This window comes from Neofelis nebulosa, chromosome 5 (assembly GCF_028018385.1).
Source record: "Neofelis nebulosa isolate mNeoNeb1 chromosome 5, mNeoNeb1.pri, whole genome shotgun sequence".
NCBI lineage: Eukaryota > Metazoa > Chordata > Mammalia > Carnivora > Felidae > Neofelis > Neofelis nebulosa.
The window spans coordinates 46553977-46572165 of NC_080786.1; the positions used below are offsets into that span (position 1 = coordinate 46553977).

Here is an 18189-nt window from a genome sequence, read left to right on the forward strand (position 1 = left end):
CTGTAGCAAATTTCAGAAGAAAGAAAAGTGTTTCATGAACTTAGAAATTTATTATTGAACTTGTTAATGGCAGAAATGATGGGATGTTGCAATGAAACCAAAATGGAGTACATTGAATACTGAATGAGGAATGAGGAAATGGAGATGTGACTCTAGTCTTTCAATCAGCATAGATATGGAAAGAAATGAGAAAGGTGTTAGATGGAAAAGAAGAGTTGAGTATGAGTATTTTATCTTTATTTTATATAAAAAAATGTGTATTGCAATTTTATGTATTTTTAATATTTACATAAATGTTAAATATGTAATATATATCGTGTTACTTTATATAATATAAAGTTTTATATTTTATTTTATGTATAAAAGCATGTTTTATATTTATTTTATATCTACCTGTAGGAGATCTATGAACATGTTTGTAAACTCAAGGTAAAGGTGGGGGTTAATAGAAATATGTTGCAGAAAAGGGGAGGGGGCTGGAAGATGGAATGAGGTTTGCCTGATCTAGAAGATATGAGATGAAATTGGACTTAGTACAGAGGAGAAGGATTGGCAACACATAGGAAGAGAAACACACTCTGCGACAAGAAGAAAAGAGGTGTTGATGGAGTGATGTAGATGGGAAACATAAATCAAAGTAGGAAAGGATGTGATCCTCTCTATGATTTTCTACAAATACAGGCAGTAAAGGCCTTAGCTGGCAATGAAGTGAGGTTTCTAAGACAAAATCTGATAATGCCATGCCTCAGTTTGTTTCCATGAGTCCCTGTTACCCAAAGCCCTTCTTTAAAAATCTTTTCATCACAGTATTACTGAAGAATGAGAATATGCTTACCAAGAGAAAGGAACTAAGTAAGAATAAGCTTACTTAGCAATAAGCAAAATTTTGATGTTTATTTTTATATTAAAAAGACATAAAAATCTATGTTCTAATCCAAAATATAAGAATGACCATTTATCTATCTATCTATCTATCTACCTACCTATCTATCTATGAGAGAGGGGGTGGGGAGAGGAAGGGAGAGTGTTGGGGCAGGGCAGAGAGGGAGAGAGGAAGAGAATCCCAAGCAGGATCCATGCCCAGTCTGGATCCAGAGCCTGATTCAGGGCTCTATTTCACGACTATGAGATCATGACCTCAGCCAAAATCAAGAGTCACCTAATTAACTGAGCCACCCAGGTGCCCCAAGAATGACCTTTTTATATAAATGTTAAGTAAAAGTTTAAAACTTAGTGTGTATTTGATATTTTAAGAACATTCAGTACCTAACTTTGGAATCTCTTCTTTTCATGGCCCACATGATTTAATGTTTGTGACAACTACATATTCTGATACTTCCCCTTGTAACACTTTGTGATTTCTCCCTCCTCTCATTACTGGCAAATTCTATTTTATCTTCTTGAAATTTTCTTATCTGCAAAAGGAAGCACTTATCCAATCTCAATAGCAAATATGTGTGATTCATCCCCACTCCGCTCACAAGACCAAAAAAGCTCCAGAAAACACATTTTTTGTCTGCCTAGAACATACAAATATATAAATCAGGTTTTAGCTTTCCCTACTTCCTCTTTTCTTTAGTTTTCTCTGGCAGTTTTAATAAAGTCTAATGCCATTTCCACATGACATTTTCTGTACCCCTCCATTAAAACAACTAATATTTTTTGCATTGTTGCTTTTTATTTATATGCCTGGCCCTCCTTGCCCCTGTCTGTGGTAGACTGTGACTTGCTGAAAGCCAGAGGGTTAATTGTCTGTGTTTATTCTTTCACCACCTACTACTTGCTGAACGAAGGAGGAAGAGATTGATCTTAAAGAGGGTGAATTTGGCTTAAGTTATCCAGGGTGAAATGTGGGGAAGGACAAGAGAGTTGACAATGCGTATATCATAGGATCACTGAGCAGAAGAATTCATGTTTTATAGCTATGATGAAATCCTAGAAATAGTTTTCCCAGAACATTTCAGTTAGGAACAAATTATAGTTATAAGCTCTGTGTTGATGGAAACACTCATCGATACACTGGTTAGTTTCTGATTTTATTTCCTTTTATTTCAGCTTTGTTTAGTTATGACTTTCTGTCAAAACAGACAGGGGATAGATTTGATGTTGTTGTCATTTCAGTCAAGTAAGAGTACTCTTGATTTGTTAGAGTTTGGGCCAGATACCATACAGAGTAGGATGCTCTAAGCTGTCTTAGTCATTCCTTGGTTATTCTAGGGGTGTTTCAAATAAAATGGAGAAGGTGAGAATAGAGAACATGAACTTCACATGACCAGAAAAGAGTCAGAGAGAAAAGAGTTGTACAGTTAGGTCAAGCGGGGATCAAAAACAGGAAGTCAAAAAACTGTTACAATAAAATTAAACTACTGCATCTTAGAGACAAATGACCTCTGCTGGATTTCTAGCCTACTCTTAATTAGCAAAGTAAAATGAGGGCTTCAGGGTGAGAGAATCGGGTTTAAAGGCTGGTTCTAGAATTAATTGAATAACTTTGTACCAGATAAATAACATTTTAGCCCAGTTTTCTCAGATGTAAACTGAGAGTCATATAATATTTTCTGTATCATAGAGTTGTTTTAAAGATTAAGTGCTCAAATAAATTTAACACAATTAGTATAGAATATTTCATGGAATACAGGCACAATCTACTCTCAAAAAAACATTCTACATCAATTATTAATAATAAAAAACAAAACAAATGGGAATAAATAGAAAAATGAAGAAACTGAAAAAAAAAGGATAATAGTGACTACTTGCCAACTTGATTATTAGATTAAGTTGGAATAGAATAATTCCTAACGTTTGTGTGCTATTTATTGGTCACTAATAAAGTAAAATGATTACAAAGAAAATACCATTCTGGTAAAAATTTATTTAAGGGAAATTATCACCTGAGTTTTTTCCCCTAAGTCTTAGCCAAGTTTTGCATTCAAGCCTTTATTTATGTAAACATGTAAAAATTTGTAAAGGCTTTTATAGCAAGCATTATCATAAGAATGACATTTGTCTTTGGATTCATAATGACCTCAAATACCAGGTTTGCTAAAGAAAATGTTTTTACTTATGATTTTAAGGGTTAGAGAATGACCCCCCCCACACACATTTTATTTTTTGAAAAATAATTGGCTTAACGAACATTGTTATTCTGCCCACAGCTACAGACTAGCCCCTAAATATCACTTTCCAAATCAATTTGAAGACGTATATAATGCATTAAGGTGGTTCTTACACCAAGATGTTCTTGATAAATATGGTGTGGATCCTGAAAGAATTGGAATTTCTGGAGACAGTGCTGGAGGGAATTTAGCTGCATCAGTGACTCAACAGGTATGTTGCTCAGATTTTTTTTTCTAAAAATATCTTACCCTTAAATATTTATTTCAAACATTAAAATATCCATGCAAATTATGTTATGTTAATATGTTAGAAATTAGAGATTATACATAGAAATCAACATTAGAGAACATTTGTATCCTGAGTGCTTCTATTCCTACCTTCTGTCAGATTTTTAAAAAAATAAAATGATAAAGTACTCTTTCCAGGTCATTGGTTTAAATATCATTAATATGTCGGCTAAGTGCTATGCTATTTTGTTTTATTAGGGCTGGTATTTGTGCAATCAGCCAATGATACCAGTCACTATAGTTACAAAATCAGATTATTCCAGTATTCTTCATGGCATATACTAAAACTTACATGAAAACTATTGTTATCAGAATAATCATCTTGCCTATAGACAAAAAATGTTAACAGGTTTATAGATAGTACTTACTTGCAGAAGGAATTATAATTTTCAGATGCCAACTATTACACTATCTCTATGATATTTAGCCAAACTGGACATCTAGTTTTTAAATATTTTTAAGTTTATTTATTTATTTTGAGAGAGAGACAGAGAGAGTGAGTGGGGGAGGGGCAGATACAAAGGGAGAGAGAGAATCCCGATCAGGCTCCGCACTCACAGGGGCTGGAACTCAAGAACTATGAGATCATGACCTGAGCCAAAATCAAAAGTAAGAAGCTTAATCCACTGAGCCACCCAGGTACCCCAAAACTGGGCATCTATTAACTATTTATTTGAAGTGACACATAATCATAATTAGTCTAATAATGAGTAAAATTGTTATTCATACTGGTTATCTGACCTAAATATTAAACCAGGCACCAGTGGCATGGAAGAAATGTTCTTATATGAAAAAAAAATTTACTTGTAGATTTAAAAATGAATATCTGCAATTCAATAACTAACTCTAATTATAAATATTGCTCATAAGTTTATTATGCAAACAAAACTTGCTCTTGATTTTGTTGATTATTCATTTCTATACACATTTTAAAGTATATAAATTTTGGCTATTGATACCTCCAGAATAACCTTCTTATGATTTGTAGACAAAGGAAAGATACAAATTTTGGGATTTTTATAAAAAATACTGCAGAACAGATTTTCTGCTACTTCCCAGAAATTTACTTCCCTACTGCCTACTCATTGTCACTCTGAGAGGCATCTTGATGCAGTACAAAGGGTATATCAGAAGACATGGATTTTTGGAGATAATTTCTTTTTATCATGTCACATAATGAGCCCTTTCTCTTATGTAGTTCAGACTTCTACAGTGGTGAACCAATCAATTCTGACCCGTAATTATTAAAATATAATATTCTGGAGAGCATTAAACTGCTAATAACATATGAAAGATTTCCAGGCCAAAAAAATTGTTTTTAATTATTTTAAGTTTATTTATTTTGAGAGAGAAATAGAGTGAGCAGGGGAGGGGCAGAGACAGAAGAGAGAGAGAGAATCTCAAACAGGTTCCACACTGTCAGCACAGAGCCCTATGTGGGGCTTGAACTCACAAACTGTGAGATCATGACCTGATCCAAAATCAAGAGTCAGGCACTTAACTGACTGAGCCACCCAGGTGCCCCTAGGCCAAAAAGTTTTTTAAAGGATATGGAAAAAAAAAAAAAAAAACACATGCAAAGATAACCTAGCACTCAATGTCTCTCTGCTCTAATGGCACATGTGAATCAAAAGAAAACTAGTCAACCAAGATGAGCTAGAGAGTTGCAGTCAAATTCCAGGGCCCTCCAAAAAGACAGGGACACTTATGAAGTACTTCTGATTTTAAGTGAGGCTCTAAAGAGGTATGGTCTCATTGTTAGGGGGAGCATGATACAAAACAAACCATGTGCATTTAGAGTGTTGCTTTGTATCACCTGAATGGTTGTGGGAAATCTGTCCTTGAACTTAAATTAAATTGATGAGCACGTTGATATTCAAGTATACTGAACAGTGTATAAAAATCCTCTCTGAAGAAATATAGTATCGTAATAGACTTCAAATTATTCCTGCAAAAAAATTTTCAAAATCAGTAGCCAGCACAGAATAAAACATATCGAAGCAAAGAAGTAAACAAGAAGCCATGAAGGGAAGCAAGCAGAATCAACAGACAAAAGAAAGACACTTTACAAAATTCAGATACTGCAATTATCAGCCACAGAATATAAAGTAAGTATCCAAGTTTCTTCAATTAATTCACAACCATGATTGCAAATTTTGGCCTAAAAGTAGAATTTTGAAAAACAAACAAAAGTCCAAAACTAAAAAAATAAAATCAACAAAATTAAAATTTTATAAATTGTTTAAGTGGTCTTACACAAGCTGTAGATATCATTTATAAGCTAAAAGATGGGCCATATGACTCATGGATGACTATGCACAATGAAGCATAGAAGCCCAGAAAGACAGAAAATACAGTAGAGAAGATAAGAAATATAGCAGATACAACCTGAAAATCCACTAGCCTTTTAAATGTTATACCAGAAACAGAGGGGAAAGAATGGGAGAGAAAGGAAGATTTAAGAATACAACAATATTAGAGCATTTTGCAGAGCTGATGAAAGATGTCAAGATACCGATAACAGAAGCTCCATGAACCTTAAACATACTTTTTTAAGAGGTTAAAATTAAATAAATAGCTAGAGATAAATGTATACTTAGATATACAGACAACAAGGCAAAAGTGTTGACAATCAATAACCCAAGATACAACAGAAAGAAATAGAGGGGCTCCTGGCTGGCTCATTTGGTAAAGCATGCAACTCTTGATCTCAGGGTTGTGAGTATGCTGGGTGTAAAATTACTTAAAAAATTTTTTTAAACCTAAAAAAAAAGAAAGAAAGAAAATCTTAGAGAAAAAAGGGTATCTTCACAGAAGTAAAAATCATACTGACAGCTTACTTCTCAATAGCGAGAATGTAAGTTCTAAGTCAGTGGAATATCATCAAAGTGCAACACAAAATTACCGTTAACCAAATTCTTTGATGCACAAAAATATTACTTAAGAATAAAGGAGAAATAAAGGCATATTCAGATAAACAAAAACTAATAGAGCTGCTATTAATGAAACACACTAAAAGGTGGTTTAAATAAGTGTTTCAGACAGAATGAAAATGCAGATAAAAGTTTATAATGCAGGAAGAAGCAAGGAGCAATAATGTGGCAAGATGTAGGTAAATCTGTTTTTATTAAGATGTAGGTAAATCTTAAACTCGGAAAGTTTAAAATAATAAGATATATAAAATTAAAATATGAGAAAAACAAATCATAATTTCAAGAGTGGAGGAGAGGATAGATTTTAAGTCTTCCAAGCTCTTTTGATTGTCTAAGAAGAAATAAATGATAGGTCTTTCATAATTTCATTTGTTTTTGAGAGGTTAAGAATATACCTTATAATTCTTAGGATAATCATTTAATGAATACAAGTAGGGAGGAACCTGGGTGGCTCAGTCAGCTTAGTGTCTGACTCTTAGTTTCAACTCACATCATGATCCCAGAGTTGTGGGATCCAGCCCCGCATCAAGCTCATGGAGTCTGCTTAACATTCTCTCTCTCTCAGGGGTGCCTGGGTGGCTCAGTCAGCTGAGTGTACGACTTCAGCTCAGGTCATGATCTCACAGTTCACAGGTTCAAGCCCCGTGCTGGGCTCTGTGTTGATAGCTCAGATCCTGGAGCCTGCTTCAGATTCCCTGTCTCCCTCTGTGTCTACCCCTCCCCAATTCGGGCTCTGTCTGTCTCTGTCTCTCTCTCTCAAAAATAAATAAACATTAAAAAATTTTAAAAAATGTTCTCTCTCTCCATCTGCCCCTCTCCCCTGTTCACTCTGTCTCAAAATCAGTTAATCAATTAATAGAAAAGGGGTATAACTTGTAAACTATTACAGGAAAAAAACAGAATAATGAAAAGGTCGACCAATGTGAAAGAAGTCAAAAATAGAAAAGAAGGAGGATTCACAAAATAAAGTGGTAGATTAAAATCAATTATTTTAATAATTACAGTAAATATTAGCGGTCTAAATAATCTGGTTGTAGGACCAATATTGTCAGATTAAAAACATAAGTAAGCAGAAAATTTTAAAGTAAATGGTTGGAATATGTATATCTGGAAATAACATCTGAAAGCATCGCTGCCAGGTTAAGAAGATCGCATCATTACAGAAAAGGTTAAACCATCGAGAAAATATACCAACTCTAAATCTGTATGGATTTAGTAACATGGTCTTAAATATATGAAGAAAATATTAACAGAACTACAGGGAAAAACACAAATGTTCGGAACCACAATGAGAGATTTAAAAAGAACTCTTTCAGTAATTAAGAAAAGCAGTCAAAAATAACAAGTGTATAGAGGACTGGAATAATGATTAATACATTTAACTCAAGGGACCTGTAAAGAACAGGGAAGAAAGCAAGTACATGTGATCATTTTTAAAAATTGACCAAGTACTTGTCCGTAAAGCAAGACTCAAAAAATCACTGAATTTAAATCACACCTTTTGGACTCTTAACCACAGTGCAAAAATGTGGGAAATCAATAAGAAAAAGACCAACAAGAAAACATCCTTCTTTTTATGGAAATTTAAAAAATACAGTAATTACCTATGGGTCAGTATTTAATAGAATATATATCTTGTATATATTTTCCCCACATTTAGAACAATATTTATAGGAATTATATTTTAAAAGCATATGTTTGAAAAGAAGAAAGGCTAGAATAATCATTTGACTCAAGAAATCAAAGAAAAAAATAGAAGGAAGATGATAATAATGATAACAGAAATTATGATATTCAAAATCAAGTTTACAATAAATGTGAACAAAAAGCAAGAAGTTAATTCTTTGAAAGGACTAATAAAAAATTTAAATCTCTGGAAAGACACATGAGGAAGAACAAAGTCAGGCATAATAATGTCAGGATTGAAAAAGGGACAATTCTGCAGTCCCTAAAATATGAAAAAGAACGAGCCCAATGAGTTCAGAATGAACATTGTAATCTTTAAAAGAGAAATTTGGAAAAACTTTAAAGTAAAAATGATATTTCATAATATTTAAATCCAATAGGCAAATTCCAAGAAAAATATAACTTTCAAAACAGAAGAAGAAATGAAAATCTGAGATATTTTATAATCATTAAATTAAATCAATAATTAAAAAATTGTACTGCTAAGAAACTTCACTGGAAATTTACACAAACATCAGAAAGAAACCACTCCAAATAAATACAAAATATTCCAGAGAATAGGAAAAGAGTGTGCATTCTTTAATTATCTTCAGAGAAGCACATTGTTTATGTTATATCTGACATAAGGAAGGAAAACAGTGGGCCAATCACATTCAGCAAATGAAGATATTACCATCATGAATAAAGTATTAGAAAAATATACGTATACCACATACAGATTTACCATGACCAAGTTGCTAATAATGCAAGGAAAAGTATATTTTACAAAAATAAGTGAATTTTACCACATTAATAAAGGAAGCAGAATCATACTAGATGCAGAAAAAGCATTTAGTAAAAGTCACAATAACAATTATTGGTTCACTAGGAATAGATGGAACATCCTTAAACAGGTAAACTACATTGATTAAATGTGTACAAATAGTATAATTTTAAAGAAATACACAGAACTAAATACCATAAAATGGGGGATGAGGAGGAAATGGGAGTGCAGTCCTTTTGGGGAGGAAGAGGGTATGTGGTCAATTCAGGATATATGATAAACTCCCTGGCCCTTGAACATAGTTACATTTAAATTTCTGTCTTACAAGGCTATATATTTGATTTTATATGTATTATGTTTAGCTACAAAGGCAATTTGCTTTTAATATGCATGTTCAAAGATTTTAGCTACCTACCTGTAAAGTTGAATTTATTGGTCAAATTTAAAATAGTTTTGTATCTTTTCTTAATTCAATCAGCTACCTCTTAGCTACCTATTTAATGATTACCACACATCTGCTAATGTAAACAGTGTTCTTCATACTAGATAGTGAGCTAAATGGAATGTAAACTTATCTGAGACAAAACACTGAAATGATTATTTAACTTCAGTACATATTTTTTTACATAAAACAATTATTTTTACATAACATAATATGTAAGCAGGGTTAGGATTGGGCAGCATGAACAATTTCAGTGGACTTTGAGGTAGTGGGGCTATTTCTGTTTGTCTGGTACCTGGTCCTGAGGTGATTTGACTAAAGGGGTGATAGTTGTAGGAGACTGGGTGGGTAAACATTCTTGGTTGGTTTACATATGAATGGCACACTCACAGGCCATTTGGATGCTTATCTCTAGGCATAAGCTGACCCTGAGAGGGACAGTCCTTTCCTGGTCAGCAAGTCCTCAGATATCAAAACACCAAAGTATTAGAAAATAAAAAGATACCTTAATACAAATCCCAAAGGATGCCACTGGGTAGCAATATTTGAGTTCTATTAGAGACTCCCTCTGCAGTTGTCCAAGTAGTGTGTGCCTCCAAAATGATTCATGCAGGTACTACAAAAAAATTTTTAAACACTTCCAAATACATCAGAGTTCTATTTCAAAGTTTTCTTAACTTCTGAAAAAATAAGATATGAAAACAAAACTTGCAAAAGAATCAGAAAACAAAAACTCTCACTTTTTAAACGTGTATGTGGGAAGATAGATATATAGCTATATATGAAATATCATACAGTCTAGAGGACACAGCTAATCCTGTTGCATTGAAAGGAAATTTCAGTCTCATACACCAATCACAATATGGTAGAAAAAAAAGGCTTAAACTTGATCTCAAGATGTTAAGAAGAAATTACATAAACCCAAGAAAATTAAGGAGAAAGAATTACCAAATTTTAAAAAGATATAAATAAGTAAATAAATTGACATCGTTAATAAATGAAATTTCTGGGTTTCATACATTCAGTAATATTGATGATCCTAATCAACCTGGCATCCTAGTTGAGAAGGAAAATACACCAAATAAGAAAGGATAAATGAAAAAAGTTACAAAAGAAGTTTGTAGATTAGTTTGTTCAACAATTAAAATAAACTTTTAAACCTGGAAAACCTTTTTTTTAGCAAAATAAACATGAATCTAAAATGTTTTCTATCTTAAATGATACATTAGCATACTAAAAATTTCAAAAGAATTTTGACACTGATCAGGCTACTACTGCCTTTCCTATCACAAAAAACAAACACAACAACAACAACAACAACAACAACAACAGGGTTCCTGAGAGAGTCTAAAGGAGAAAATATATCAACCCTTTAAAAATCGAATGCTAGGGTGCAAAAAAAACATTTCTGTATTCATTTTATTAAGTAATTTTATCAAAACTAGAATGACAGAAAAGGATAAAACTACAGATCGATTTCACTTATGCAGTGCAATGAAAAATTCTAAAAACATAAGGAGAATACATTAGCAGATCATAAGACTAATATATCATGACTAAGAAGTGTTGATATAAGGGGTGAGATTATTCAATGTTTTTGTTAGCAACAATGAGAAAAATCATATTCTTGTCTCTAAATATCTTAAAGAGATCTAAAAATTAAATTTCACTTTTTAATTTTAAACAATATGTGATAGTAATAGAAGGATATTTATATGGCTAAATATTTGCCATATAAAATTTTGCCCCATGCTAATCCATATTCAAATTATTCAGAAATCATGACTATCTATTATTACCTTTACTGAATTTCATTTTTCCGGATAGATACCATCCATTTCAATTAGGCAAGAAAATGAAATTTAAAATGTAAACAATTGGAAAGGACTTAAATGATCACTATTTCAACTTACTTGGATAATTTAAGATAGCCTATAAGATGCCATTAAGATAGAAATTCAGAAAGGTGGAAAATTAGAAAATCAATAAGCAAAAATTATTATATTTCATATAAACAAAAAAATAACCAGTTAGAAGAAAAGCTAGAAGATATTTACAGATTTTCTCTGATCTTTTTCACTTTCCTCCCTTGTCTCTCTATAGGGCTTTGCTCTTTTCCCATTACCATCCCCTTCCAATGAGCACTGTGCACATTTTAAGTCCCTTCACTTGAGTAAAGTTCTGTGATCTATTATGACTCATGTACACCATGTTCACCCACACTTTCTCTTTTGGGGGTAGGAGGTGTGATTTTTCCTCAGGCTTACCCATTTCATTTTTTCCTCTCTTCTTTATACTTTTTCCAGACATCTCTCTCCCATTCTCTGTAAAGATTTGAGGCAAGAGCTTGAGAAATGATGCTGCTGTAATTTGCTGATCAATTTCTCTTTACAGGCAATTTGAAGTTTGAGATTGATTGTTAAATTTTATTTGTTCTTGTTGGACTGTGTAGCTTGGGGGAGGATGTTTCTTAAGATTTGAATTTATATAGTCACCATTATCCTTGACTACTTGGACGATAACAGTTAAAAATTAAAACACAAAAGGTGCTTTAACAACATATTAAAGTCAGCTGAAGTGAATTTTAGGCGTAAAAGATAGATATAAAGAAGTAGGCTACATTGGAGAGAGACAGATATGGAAGATTTGAAAGAGATTAAATGCATGGAAAATAATGGGACTAATTTGCAGTTATTGCCATAATGAGTGGTAGGGTCATATTTAAATTTCTTTTTCCATGAACCATTACTTCATAATCTTTCTCTACTTTTCTCTTAAGTCATTGCTGCCTTTATTATTAATATGAAAGAATGTTATGTATAGTAAAGAAATTAATCCTTTGTTGCTAAATGAGTTGTCAATTCTTTGAGATCGTCATTTATCTTTGGAGATAGTCATTTATCTTTTGACAAAATTTGTGTTCATTCTATCAAATTTGATGTGCTATTATCTTAAAATCTATTTCAAATTTTATTGCACTGTGCTAGTACAGTCTCTGACATGTCAAATTGCTTTAAAATGGTAAATTTTTGGTGTGTGAATTATGTTTTAATAAAGTAGTAATTTTAAAAGTGGCACCAAAAACCGTGACATATTCAGAGGCAGATTTACCAAAATATGTGCAAGACAGGCTTATAGGCAAAATGAAAGCTTTTCTAAGACATAGTAAACATGTCCTTAAAGAAATAGAAATAACATGTGCATCTTTCTAAACATTCAAGATTTTTTAGGTGTCAGTTCTCCTATAGATTTACCACAATCCCCATTTAGATCCCAGGAGGCTTTAAGTTTTGTTTTTTTTTTAAAGAAAATGTTATAGGGGCTCCTGGGTGGCTCTGTTGGTTGAGCCTCCGACTTCTGCTCAGGTCATGATCTCACAGTCTGTGGGTTGGAGCCCCGCATCAGGCTCTGTGCTGACAGCTCAGTGCCTGGAGCCTGTTTCCAATCCTGTGTCTCCATCTCTCTCTGCCCCTCCCCCAGTCTCACTTTGTTTCACTCTGTCTCTCAAAAATAAATAAATATAAAAAAATTTTTTTTAAAAAAGAAAGAAGATGTCATATTTATCCTTAAAAAAGTATGGAAATAAAATGATATCAAAAACTATTTTGTTTTGGAGCGCCTGGGTGGCTCAGTCGGTTAAGCAGCCGACTTCGGCTCAGGTCATGATCTCGTGGGCGTGAGTTCGAGCCCCGTGTCAGGCTCTGTGCTGACAGCTCAGAGGCTGGAGCCTGTTTCAGATTCTGTGTCTCCCTCTCTCTGACCCTCTCCCGTTCATGCTCTGTCTCTCTCTGTCTCAAAAATAAATAAACGTTAAAAAAAAACTATTTTGTTTTAAGAGAACACATTTGGAGTATGTACACTACCTGATTTCTAGGCAATATAAAGCTACTGTAGTCAGGATAGTATGGAATTTCAATAGGGATAGACACCTAGTCAATAAACAAATAATAAGCAGCAGATGATAAAATAGTCCAGAAATCAACCCATGCATAACAGCGTCAATTTTTGAGACAATGTTGCTGAAGTACCACGTCAATTTTTGAGACAATGTTGCTAAAGTAATTGAATTCCAAAAGTAGAATATATATATTTTAAATGATGCTTGAACACTTGAACATCCACATAACAAATTCTTAACCATGACCTTTAATTCACACCAAATACAAGAATTAACTCTAAATAAATCATGAATCTAAATATAAAAACCTCAAAGTTTAAAACTTCTAGAAGAAAATGCAAAAAATATTTGTGAACATTTTGTAGTCAAAGATTTCTTAGACAAGACATGAGGCAGAAAAAAGGCAACAGATATTAAATAAATAGATACATTGGACTTTATCAAAATTCAAACCTTTTACTCCTTGAAAGACCTTATATAAAGACGAGCCACAGACTAAGAGAAAATATCTGAGAAATATATATGTGATAACAAACCTGAGCCCACAGTACCTAAAGGACTTTTACAACTCTGTAACAAGAAGCAAAATATACAAGTTAAAAAAATACATGGAATATTTGAGCAGCTCTACTTCATTGAAAAAGATTATATAAATGGCTGTTGCTGGGAGTACGGCTGGAGTCGCAAAAGATTAGTCCACAAAGTGCAATTAAATGAAGGTCCTCATACTCCAGTCGGAATGAGGCCCCAACTCCAGAATGAAGCTTCTTTTTATTAGGATAATTGCTAAAGACTATGTGCATAAAGTCAGCTAAACAAGTGTGTTAATCAATCCAATGGTTTAGCTTTTCAAGGTTGAATTTCGAGTTAATTGGTTTCTATAACACTAGGAAGGGTCAGGTGTGAAGGAGGATCCAGCCCTGGACAATGTTAATGGCTCTAGGCATTCCTTATGAGCTGCAGCCACGTTCAACTATGTAAACATGTCCTAAGGCCTTGCACCTTCTCCAGCCCTTCCCTTTTGAAGTCTTTTCTTTTGATGTTTCTCTCCTCCATCTCCCACAAATGGCCAATGAACACATGGAAAAAAATTGAACACTGTTAATTATTAATAAATATAGTTTGTCCACTTCTTATAAAGCTAAACAGAACCTATGATATGACCCAGAAATTCCATTTTCAAAAAATATGAAAATATATATCCTTCTTAATACTCATATTTATGTTCAAAACAGTTTTAGTCATTATGGGCAAAAATGAAACAATGCAAGTATTCATCATCTGGTGAACAGACAAATTTTGATTTATGTATGCAATGGAACACCACTGAATGACATAAAGGAATGATAGGATGTAGACCTTGTTAGAGATGATACAGATACCTATAAATGTGTGGGTGCATGGATCACAGTTTAGCCTGTTTTGATGCTCTCTTCAATGAGGCATAGATTCTAACTCCTATCATAAACCTATGACACTTACAATGTTTCCTAAGCCTCAAAACTTGCCACCAAAGTGAGGGAAATTACAAAAAATCAGCCATTTATTTAGCCTTGTGCAAGCATTCAAAATCTTGGCACGTAGGTGTTGCAGCATGGCATAGCTGAAAATCCTGACTGTGGGATAGAAGTTTGCTAAGATTGTTTTGTGCTCCCTGACCTACAGCCATGAGGGTCAGTCCATGAAGGAACTAACCAGTGTGTTCACTTCCAAGTCCAATCCTCTCCTGTTTCCCATCATGCAACCAGTGGCCCTGCCAGGCTGAGGTACTGCATTGCAACATGAATGGTTGCCTTATTTTGAATGGTTTATGTGCATGCATCAAGATTAACGTCAGTGTTGGCCTTGTATCTTTCTGCAGCAATAAATTGCATTGGTTCAATTTAATCACTTTGGTCCATCAACAGCTAATGAGAGCCCATTTGATAAACAGATTGCTTGGAGTGAGCTATTTTTCCTAGGTGGGGTGAGAAGATTGAGGGGAGTAATGCAACCACTTTCACAATGGTTTTCTCGAAGATCTTTTACAATATCCACAATGATATTTCAAGTGCCTGAACAGAGTTCTGAATCCTTGGAAAGGTTAAGTATTAACTGAAAAGCTGAGAGGAATTCAGTGAGAATCATAAACCCTCAAATTGCAATCATTTACTAACCATGCGAGAAAAGCCTTAATTTGCTTTTAGGACCCTAGTTAAATATTAAGACTTAGTTGGGTCGCAGAAAATAAGATCTTAGAATGTAGGTATTATTTAAGTTTTAAAAAGCATTTCCATTAATATTTTGGAAACTTATTCCTGGCTGTAAGATTGGAAGTCAGACCTCTGTCCTGTCTGGGTGAAATTTGTTTGAATATGAGTGAAATTGAGTATTAGAAAAAGTCAAGAATTTGGTTCACCAGCAAGCTCTTATGTCAGTATTTGTACCGTCTTGTTGTGAATGGTGCTCTGATGTGTCATCATTTGGATTTCCTGTTTTAGTTCTCTAGATCCATGTAAGGGAAAAATATCCTCTTCCTTGTCAGCACCATTCTTTTCTAACCTGTTTGCCCCACACAGCATGCTTCTCTGTTTTCAGTATTTGCTCATGGATAAGGAGGAAGACTTTTCCCACCAACTCACTCTTGGAAGCCTGACTGACCTGAATCTTACCTAGTGTACGTTATCTGAAAGGGAGGGTGTAGTCCAGGTAGAAAGTGGGGGGAAAATCAGCAAAAAACTTTTTCATATCTTTGTGAAGCTATCCTTCCTTAATTTATAGAATTCCAATCAGAATGCATTATCCGTTTTCTCCATTTTTAACAGGTTAAGAATCTATCAACATTTGAGGAGAATAAGGTTTTATTTTCGTTAATTTTTTAAATGTTTATTTAGTTTTAAGAGAGAGGGAGAGACAGAGCACAAGTGAGGGAGCGGCAGAGAGAGAGGGAGACACAGAATCCGAAGCAGGCTCTTAGCTGTCAGGGCAGAGCCCGAGGCAGGGCTCGAACTCACAAACCATGAGATCATGACCTGAGCCAAAGTTGTACGCCCAACCAACTGAGCCACCCAGGCACCCCATGGATAATAAGGTTTTAATTTTCACTGGTCATTATGCTTTTATTCTACTGCTATTTCTGCACTGTACAATCTTGGCCTTTTCTATGTTGCCTCCCAATTTGCCTGAGCAGTTCCTAGGGCTCATTTATTAAATTGCTGCATTTCATATTTGAATCCAGCAATGTAGACAGCATTAAGGGATCAATTTTCTTAAGTGGAGGATGGGTTAAGTCAGATCCATCAGAGCATGAATCTTGATTGTGTTCCTCTCTCCCTGTAATGTTAATAACAGTAATATGTACAAAGATAATAGTAATTATAACATTACCGTTGATTGAGGACCTCCTAGATGCCAAGTTATGCTTAGTTCTTTAGATGCATTAGTTGAATTCAATCAACAACCCTATTAGGTATGCATCAATATGCCATTGTTATAAATGAAATGATTGCCTCAGGAGTGGTCTAAGAACTTTCCCTTTGATCATACAGCTAGTAAATATCTGTTTCAATTATTTCATCTAAAAACTGTAAGCATAATATAAACTTACTATATTTTTAAAATAATAAATACTTTGGTTACATAAACTACGATTGGACAGAAGAGGGTTTATTTAGCTTTCTGTACCTTCGTCTTACTCATAACTCCAGCTTCTTCATTGTTGGCACATGACAAACTTGATTACACTGGAATTGAACTGGCCTCAAAGTGATGAATCCAAGAGTCCACCCTGCTGGAATTCAGCTGAAGTCTACTGACTTTAGCCTTCTTTCTTCATACTGCTTTGGAATTCCTGTCTTCCTTCTTGCTATAATGTAAATAAAACATAGGATTAGTTATATAGAATTCACTAGGGCTGCCAGCTCAGGCAGTGAAACTCATCATGAAGACAACCTGCTTAAAACTAATATTTTGAAGAGAAACACACACACACACACATACACACACACACACACACACACAGTGGTTGTGACGATTAAGAACTGAGAACCAGTTCTCTATGTAGTAAAGATGAGTTCATGTCAGTGTACAATCAGTTCAAAACAAGTCCCATTGATCATTAGTCAGGAAAGGATCTTCAGTTAGATTCAGGTCAAGGTTTTCCAAAGTTCACAGTTCTTTAAGAGTTTTAAGGTCATGAGGCACCTGGTTGGCACAGTCGGTTAAATGTCCGACTCTTGATTTCAGTTCAGGTCATGATCTTACGGTCTGTGAGTTCGAGCCCCATGTGGGACTCTGTGCTGAGATCAGAATCTGCTTGGGCCTCTCTCTCTCCCTCTTTCTCTGCTCCTCCCCTACTCATACTCGTTGTCTCTCAAAATAAATAAATAACTTAAAAAAAAAAAAGATCATTAAGGTCAGAAAATTTGTAGTAAAACACAACATTTAGTTTTTCTCTCCTGGGCAAGTACTGCTGAAAGTTCACATTTTTAAAATTTTATTTATTTATTTATTTTTACCACCCACCTTCCTTACAGAATTCTCTTGACAATAGAAAAAAGGTGGTTATACACATTCTTTTGTTTGCTTTTCTGAAAAGTAGAATGGTGACCAAGAAAAGAATAATAATCTTACACTAAAGTCAGCAGAACTAGCTTAATGAGACACCTAGGATGTCTTCATTTCTGATATGATTCAGCGAGGTTAGTTAACAATACATCAGGTGAGATGATATATTAACCAAGACAGAATTTGAAGGAGCAAGAAGTGATATAGTAAGCTGAGAAACTACCTTAAAAAACAGACTTAGAAAGTCTACTTAAGTGCCTTTTATTTTAAAAGCTCCTTTATCTTTCTCCCGCATACCAAACAATGGACCTGTCTAAGGCTTGACTCAGTTACCTTCGCAACAAAGTTTCCATTATTCACTCCAAATGATTCCAATCACTACATAGCACTTAATACATTCGATTTGCATATAATAATTTGGATTTCATGAAAGTTAAGATGTATTAGTAAAATATATCAAAACATAGTTATTGTTATTATTGTTTATTTCACTTTTTATGAATCTCTTTGCTTTTCTT

The 18189-nt window shown here is 34.0% G+C and overlaps 1 protein-coding gene across 1 annotated transcript in view; it reads left to right on the forward strand.

The window, feature by feature from the left end:
- LOC131513106 (arylacetamide deacetylase-like) overlaps window positions 1-18189 on the forward strand; it is a 60209-nt gene that overhangs the window by 7217 nt on the left and 34803 nt on the right. The window contains 2 exon segments of the mRNA XM_058732512.1: window positions 2056-2125; window positions 3156-3327. Of these exon segments, the coding sequence (XP_058588495.1) occupies window positions 2056-2125; window positions 3156-3327 (242 nt within the window).